This window comes from Miscanthus floridulus, chromosome 18 (genome assembly GCF_019320115.1).
Source record: "Miscanthus floridulus cultivar M001 chromosome 18, ASM1932011v1, whole genome shotgun sequence".
Classification (NCBI taxonomy): Eukaryota; Viridiplantae; Streptophyta; class Magnoliopsida; order Poales; family Poaceae; genus Miscanthus; species Miscanthus floridulus.
Window position 1 is genome coordinate 131,760,603 of NC_089597.1, and position 8,368 is coordinate 131,768,970.

General features: G+C 44.1%; 1 protein-coding gene across 1 annotated transcript; it reads right to left on the reverse strand.

Annotated features, from left to right (window-relative positions):
• Positions 1-3,394: 3,394 nt before the first annotated feature.
• LOC136520423 (glyceraldehyde-3-phosphate dehydrogenase 1, cytosolic-like) lies at positions 3,395-7,415 on the reverse strand. Its single transcript, XM_066513928.1, has 11 exons — positions 7,282-7,415; positions 7,109-7,132; positions 6,910-7,010; positions 6,454-6,569; positions 6,268-6,367; positions 5,260-5,406; positions 5,096-5,156; positions 4,899-4,996; positions 4,346-4,488; positions 4,033-4,116; positions 3,395-3,889 (listed from the first exon to the last, which is right to left on the reverse strand). Exons 1-11 carry the CDS (start codon positions 7,283-7,285, stop codon positions 3,754-3,756), a joined length of 1,014 nt encoding a protein of 337 aa, XP_066370025.1. The 5' UTR covers positions 7,286-7,415; the 3' UTR covers positions 3,395-3,753.
• Between the last annotated feature and the right edge of the window lie 953 nt (positions 7,416-8,368).

Below are 8,368 nucleotides of genomic sequence, written 5' to 3' on the forward strand. Positions count from 1 at the left end.
AAGCAGTTGGTAAGCATTCAGAACCAGTTTTCCATCTTTCATATTCCAGTTGTTACTACGGTGCTAGATTATAGACAAGTCGCACCGCATTTTGCGGCGATTCGTGAATCAATGTTGCCTAGCTGGGTACCCTGAAACAAATGCCCCGCTTGTACCCTAGGCACAAGCAGGACCAACCCACTCTCCTATCGAGGGGTCTAGGTCTCCGTCCAAACTTGGACTCTAAGCCCCCACACCTGAGTCCCAGACTCAGTGTGGTGCTTAGACCTCCACCACCCCCGCCTCCAATCAGTCGGTCCGAAAAGAGCCAGAACCCACGACAAGAGAGCAACGAGCCTTCCCTGCTCCCATAAATAAGTATGTTCTCAGGATAATAAGTCTGTGACCTGACTAGAATCCAATGCAACGGTCGGTCCTTAACCGACATAGGTAGAACAAGTGCAATCCGAGCCTCGCTCGAATGCCTAACCAAGTTCAGATCCAAAATACCATTCCGTCCGGTCTCCAATTATCATTTATATATATTCCATATGATAGTAATATAATAACAATAATAATATCTTTTCTATCTCTCGCGAGTGACAGACAATCACTCGACTTCTACCGGACCGGAGTCCTGTAGCATACAATCTACACGATCATGTCATACTATTAAGACTCATATGATATATATATATATATATATATATATATATATATATATATATATATATATATATATATATATATATATATATATATATATATATAAAAGTGGGTTTCATTCAACTCCTTAAACTTAATGCACAAGCATAAAATAAAGTGCAGAATAATAGGGCTTATGCACCGGGGCTTGCCTGGGTAAGATATAACCAAATATTAGCATTCCATTATGGCGACATGATCAATAAGGCACCATCTCTTCTGCTACTCTGGTCGACTCCAGATCCATCGTTATTCCTGTTATGACATTCGTGGATACACGCGGAAAATGTAATTAATCAACGGCAACCGCAACGCTTAAAATACGATTACACCGCTAGGCTAACAGGCTAGCTCTCACGACTAACGAACTAGGCGCTAATTTCCCACAATATTTTAGTTATAAAATTCCTATGTGTTTCTTTATTTCCTTTTATTTACTATATGTATAAACTAAGGCTCATTAGTTACCTCAGCAAACTAATTATTCAGAAGCTACAAAAATTACAGCGAGCACCTAATAATACGAGAAACTTATGGTGAAATTTCTAGGGTTAACACTATCACCAATTCATTACAACAATTCCTACAAATTCATATTTAACAATATTAAGTATCTCAAATTAATTAGTTAACTCCTGGGAATATCATGAAACTATGTGAATAAGATATACTAGCAGATAGATCATGATTTTAGGATTCTAACAAAATTAGTTTCACAATGTTTGAATCTCTACACAAATTTATATTGAATTTACAAATTTATTCTAGAGACTAAATTGAAAAAAGGCTTAGAAAACGAGAAGGGCTGGCGGCGGCAATTCTAGCCCAGCAACCCAACGCGGCCCGCGTGGGGCGGCCGCGTGCGTAACAGGCAAGCCCAACCAACGGCCCACGGAGGAAGTCCACGCGCGCCCAACACATTTGCAAAAGAGGGATCATACTCTCACGAATTTAACTACGTCGTGCTACACTGTTCCATCAGTCTCGACTTTTGCACAAAACACCTCGGGAAATACCGTCTTCGCAACGACCGGGTCCCCGCTGCGCCCACGCACGCCGGTGCGACTCCGACCGGCACTGCACGCCCATGCCGGCCTACAGAGACCCCCATCTACCCGCCTGTGAAGCCGACCGAGACATCCGGACCTGCGCGCGGCAGCAGAAATCGGTAGCATGTCCAACTGTGCACTAATTTCACCTATCCACGTCGACGGGGAATCCGCGTGGTGGCGCGACTGGTCCGGCGGGCCTACGCGCTAACAGAGGAGTAGCGGTGGCGGAGAAGCATCCGGAGCTTACCGCGGTCCGGGCGAAACGGAGCACGAACCCAAGGGGTCGAGCGAGACGGAGCCCGCGGCCTCGATGTCGGACGATAGCCCGCGTCGTTGGGGTCGGGCGAGACAGAGCCCACACCCGAGGGGTCGGACGAGGCGGAAACCGCGTCCTTGGGGTCGGGCGAGACGGAGCCCGCACCCAAGGGGGGCGGCGAGGCGGAAACCGCGGCCTCAATGTCGGGCGAGACGGAGCCCGCACTCGAGGGGTCGGGCGAGGCAGAAACCACGTCCTTGGGGTCGAGCGAGGCGAAGCCCGCCCCCAGAGGTCGGGCGAGGCGGAGCCTATGCACCTGGGGGTCGGTTGGAGCTGTAATCGCGCTCTTGACTGCTCTGATGAATCAATGTTGATGACTATTAGCTCCTCCTCTTCGGGTACCCTAGTATCGGTCCCCGACTCGTATCAAGCTTAACATGGTGCCTTTTGATGTTCATTTTCATAGCCAAGCTTTTATGTGTGACCCTCCAAACAAATTGCTTAATCTTTGGGGGACATGGCAGCTTCCAGATCTTCATCCATATTTCATCATGTGGATTCTTGGCAGCACGGCTGGAAGACTCACCTTGTTGTACTTTTCTTCCTTGCTCATCCAAGCTTTCAAGACCGTGGTATGCCGATTTCACAGAGAAGACCCCTTTTGAATCAAAGTGCCAGGCAATCAAATCTTCTCTATTTGGACTGATAGGTATAGCAAGAATATTAGTCGCATCTTCTTCCCAAAAAAATGTCCTTGACTAGTTCGTGATCCCAGGAACCGGTTGATGGGGTCAATCAGCTCCGCAACCTTGGTGAGAAAGGTGGCACCTTTCGGTGTTCTCGGTGTACGACCAAGGATCCATGGATCGTCCCATATCCGAATTTGACCACGCAACAAGCTAATAGGATATCCCAGGTTCTCTCCCTGCTGTTATTTCACCATTCAGCCAAGACTTGGAACGGATATCCCAGGCTCTTCTCTCGCTGCTGTTAATTCACCATTCAGCCAAGAATGCAGAAGGCGAGCACAGAGCGACTCCGTGTACTCAATCCTAGCATTGCCAAGTTGAATAGATAAAGGTCACGATAACCCAGGGCCCCTTTCTCCTACCTGCTTGAAAGTGTTGGCCATCAAAGATAATGAATCTAATAGCCTGTGTATACCTGTGTAATCGAGTTTGCTGAGTGCCTGAATCCGCAGCAAAATGAGCACCACAGGTCCACTGCAATCAGCCGGTCACACGCAGACACATCAATCAAAAAAAAAAATCTCAAGGAATCTCATTCTTAAGTTCCAACCAGCAGAAGACCGTAGTGTGCCCGGCTTCGTTGGCCACCATTTCACATCTCGCTTACCAAACAAATGGAACCACCAAAAGTACAAAAAAAAAAGACCAATTGATAACTTAAATGAGAATACACGGCAAATAACATTGAACACAAAGGATTTAAGGACACAGAAACATGACGAAACAAGAAACTATTATTCCCAAGGACCAGCTCATCTATGCAACCAAACCAGCTAAGCACAGCAAAATTGCAATCCCACTGTCTATATTCTTCATAAGCAAAAACTAAACTCAGGTCCCATATTAGCGAATTCGTTACAGGATGGCAGCAGAAATGGAAACACAAAACATGTCCAAACTCAGCATGAATCGGGCGTCCAGAGGCACCATTCACATTTATTCTCAGCATAGACAAGCAGCTGGATGGACAGCAACCAAGGCCATTGGGATGCGATGGAAAGCAGAAACGTCTCTACTGGGTCTTGAACATGTGGCGGATCAGGTCAACGACACGGTTGCTGTAGCCCCACTCGTTGTCGTACCACGAGACAAGCTTGATGAAGTTATCGTTCAGGGCGATACCAGCCTTGGCATCGAAGATGCTCGACCTAAGTAGAAGCAGCAAAATGACAAATGAATATGGAGATTACACAAACCAACAGATGAACAGAGAACACCATCAGAATTTGACATAACTGTGCCATAAAAATCAGTTATGTCGGCTCCTAAATGATACAAAGCAAAGGCATACCTGCTGTCACCAACAAAGTCGGTGGAAACCAAATCCTCCTCCACATAGCCCATGATACCTTTGAGTGGGCCCTCAGAAGCAGTCCTGTAAAGCAATAGCAATTAAGTAAATGCTGTCATCAATCCTTACCAAAATAGATGGATCAACTACTATAAGATCAAGATAGATGCAGGAAACATAAAAAGTGAACATCAAATGTGATAGTAGAGATAAATCCAACAAGGTGGGTTATTACATTCATAGGCATTGGTTTAAAAAGAACAATACACTCACATTGACTGAATATTAAAAAATAAATGGACTAATCACTTACTTAATAGCTTTCTTGATATCCTCATAGGAGGCACCCTTCTCGATTCTGACAGTGAGGTCAACAACTGACACATCCACGGTGGGAACCCGGAAGGACATACCAGTGAGCTTGCCATTCAAATCAGGAAGAACCTTACCGACAGCCTGCAATTCATCAATATTGAAAGTCAATATACAGCAATCCATCTATAATCATCAGAATAGAATGGATATCGACTTTACACTAAAAAGAAAAATGAGGTGAACAACGACCCAAACTATAGAGGAAGTATAGGTTCAGTTAGAACTAGGATGGCAATCAACCAGGATAATGCTTAATGCTCATTTAGCTATGTAAATTAGCCATATAATAACTCATGTAGCAACAGGAAGCTACATGAATTGCACATACATATGGATTATTCATGAAGCTACATGAAACCAAAACACAGCAGAACAATAATTTAACACAATCAGCAGGCCAAGTCAGTCTGAATAAATGACCAACACTTACAAAAAGAACAAATATTAGCTCACTCCATCCAACATTGTGAATTGCTGAATTTATTATATACCTTGGCAGCACCAGTGCTGCTGGGGATGATGTTAAAGCTAGCAGCCCTGCCACCTCTCCAGTCCTTGGCTGAGGGTCCATCAACAGTCTTCTGGGTGGCTGACAGATAAGTACCACACTGTCATTATACAGCCAACTAAATGTATCTTCTCAATAATCCTGGGAGGGGAGATAGCTCGACAGCCAAAGAAAACTTACCAGTGATGGAATGAACAGTTGTCATCAGGCCCTCGATGATACCAAAGTTGTCATGGATGACCTAATTAATAACATTACACACCATTAGTAAATCAAAGTACATCAGAAGAGCAGACAACTAAAAAGATCACCCAAATAAAGGGGAGGGGGCGGGTGTCACACACCTTGGCAAGGGGAGCAAGGCAGTTTGTTGTGCAGCTAGCATTGGAAACAATGTTAATAGCTGAGGTGTACTGGTCCTCATTGACACCAACAACGAACATGGGTGCATCTTTGCTTGGGGCAGAAATAACAACCTTCTTGGCACCACCCTATATAATAATTAAAAAAAAGGAAAATACAGCTGTCAGAAACATCCAAATTAACAGGGAAATTTACAAGGCTCAAGGCGATCTGACAAGTAAGGCAGCAAAGTATAGAGAGTACATGGGTGTATTAGATCCTAGTCATAACACTAAATCATCTTGTCTGTCAATTTCTAGATTCTCTATAAAGACTCCAGTAACTCTTATTATAACAACAAAACTAACATTAGGGGCCTGATTGGTTGGCTTCCAATTCTTGCCTAGCCAAAGCCATGGCATGCCAAAATTTGTAGTCATCAATTGGTTCATTGCCAAAGAATTGGCACACCAATGTTTATGGCCAAAGTTTTGGCAAATCTCTAGAAAGTTCTTAAACTGCATATAAAAGAGAAAAATTGGCAAGCCTTGATTTTGGCAGTCAACCAAATGCACACCTATGCTTTTTGCCCTAACTTCATGAGTGGGGTCTGGGGAAGGGAAAAACCGAGGCTTGCCATGATTTTGGTTGGGCAAAAATTGGTAGCCAACCAATCAGGCCCTAGACAACTACTATGCAAAACCAAAACCTCAGGTTGTTACAGCTTATCAGAAGCATACAACCAATTGAATTATACTGAAGGTAGTGTACATCCAAGCTCTGCCTGGATGCAGGTTGTGAGTTTGCAAGCTGTACTAATAAGAAAGTTTTCTGGTGAAAATTAGGACACGATTTGCTAAACCCAAATACTAGGTAGCCATCACTCAATTTGTCCACCGCACGTACATGACCACACAAATGCATATAGTCAGGAATTGGGAATAAAATGATACGCAGACAACCTGCAAACATTCTGAAACAGCCATAGGATCATGAAGCAGCAATTATACCTTCAAGTGAGCCGCAGCCTTATCCTTATCAGTGAAGACACCAGTGGACTCCACGACATAGTCGGCACCAGCCTCACCCCACGGGATCTCCTCAGGGTTCCTGTAGAATCGCAGCAGTTCAGACATTAGCTCACAGCTTGAAGACAAACTCAACCCATCCATGAGAGAAGCAGGAGAGGGGAGTACCTGATACCAAAGACGGTGACCGGCTTCTGACCGAAGAGGAGGGTCTTGGAGTCCTTGACGGTGATGTCACTGTGCTTCCAGTGGCCATGCACGGTGTCATACTTGAACATGTAGGTCTACGCAAGATGGGGAGCACATAAACCATGAGCACAGCACACAGATTTTCAAAATTCAGAAACTGAAGTAAGCACCAAATCTACGACACCTCAAGGCGCTCAAGCTGATACTTATACTGACAGTGACAGTATAATATGTTGTAATAGAGCAACAGAACCAATAGATGCCCCAGATCTACGGAGAGGCCCAGTAAAGAATTGAAGCTAAACGACTCCGAACGCCACGATTAACTGAATCGAGCATGCTGGCTGACGGATCGGTGCTAAACCCAACCTAAAACCTTGTAAACCACCAGATCTACTCATGGCACGGAACAAACGCAACAGATCGAGGCGTAACCATGTAGTCCGTGGTGATGAAGGGGTCGTTGACGGCGACCAGCTCGACATCCTCGCTCTGGAGCGCGACCCTGGCCACGAGCCTGCCGATCCTTCCGAAACCTGAGCAAAATCACACACGCAGACGCAGGGAGAATCAGTCAGAAGACTCCAAACCCGACAAACCGAGCAGGAAGAACTAGATTCGGGTAGAAACTCACCGTTGATTCCGATCTTGATCTTGCCTGCATCCAGAAATCCATCCAGCAAAAATAAAAAAAAAGTCAGCAAAACCCCTTTGGTCAGATCTCAGAACGGAGCAGGAGGGAGCAGCAGCTACTAGATGGAGAAACCGAGAAACCCGACGCGGGATCCGGGAGGAGCGAGGAAGTACCCATGGCGAGTTGAGGAGCGAGGACGAGATGCTCGAGAGGAAGGAAGCGGATATGGGGTGAAGTGGACGGATGGTGGAGAGGGTTTTAGCCCTTGTGTCCGTTTAAAGCCGACGATACACGAGAGAGAAGAGAGAAGAGAGAAGACAGATTTATCTACGGGTACTATCGTGTCCGTGTTGTTCTAAAAATATATGAATAGCACGATATTAAATATCAATATTAAACTAATATTTAATCAAAAATCAAAGTTGGACAATACCCCACGCGTTGACGCGGGTCAATCAAAGATAGTGATTGGTTGAATACATGATTTTGTTGTACATGTATGAAGACTTTAAAAATATATATGAAGACTTTAGGTTAACTATCTATTATAAGCAGGTAAAGAAGAAAGGATACACCTCAAATAGGTGCTAAAATAAATTGATCCCAGTATGACACTATTTTAATCTTAAAGGAAGGATGAAACCACGAAGTGGCAAATTTGGACAATTCCATATGAGGATTCGAGCAAAGTATTCCTTTATGATGAGCTTCGACATAAGCATTAGGGATTCATTATAAATATTTGCACTATATAGGGAATATGTGACATATGATGAACTACTATGCGAAGCCAATATCATATGAATTGTTTGGTTGAAACAGCATGTCATATGCAGCACTCTTTCCAAGTGTCAATGGAATCGAAGAGCAGGAGGGGTCTGGCATACTGCAGTAATATATCTCAGTTATACCATGTCAGAAGAGACCTCAGCTGCAATGCAAAATAGATATGATATAAATATTTGGCTCGAAATGGCATGTCATATACACTATTATTCGAAGCAAGAATTAAAAAAAATTGGTCAATCGAAAAGAAGACTAAAAGAGGGGTCCAGCACAAAGCAACATCGTAATGTATGTCACATACACACTGTTAAGCCTTTACAGAGTGTGAAGACCAGAAATTTGATGACGCTATCCATATTTGAGAGGTGCTCAAAGTAAGTCCCACATCTATGTTTCAATCAGCAAGACTGTTGAGTTAAAAGTGATAAGAAATGCAGAATTATAGGAAGGAGATCAGTAACCATAAATTCACAA

Bases quoted from the DNA above. Each gene is read 5' to 3' on its own strand.
- LOC136520423 (XM_066513928.1), bottom strand. The intron at 6,570-6,909 runs GTTACGCCTCGA...CATCTTGCGTAG, and splicing joins TCATCACCACGGACTACATG to ACCTACATGTTCAAGTATGA. The intron at 4,997-5,095 runs GTAAGTTTTCTT...CTTATCTGTCAG, and splicing joins AACTGTTCATTCCATCACTG to CCACCCAGAAGACTGTTGAT.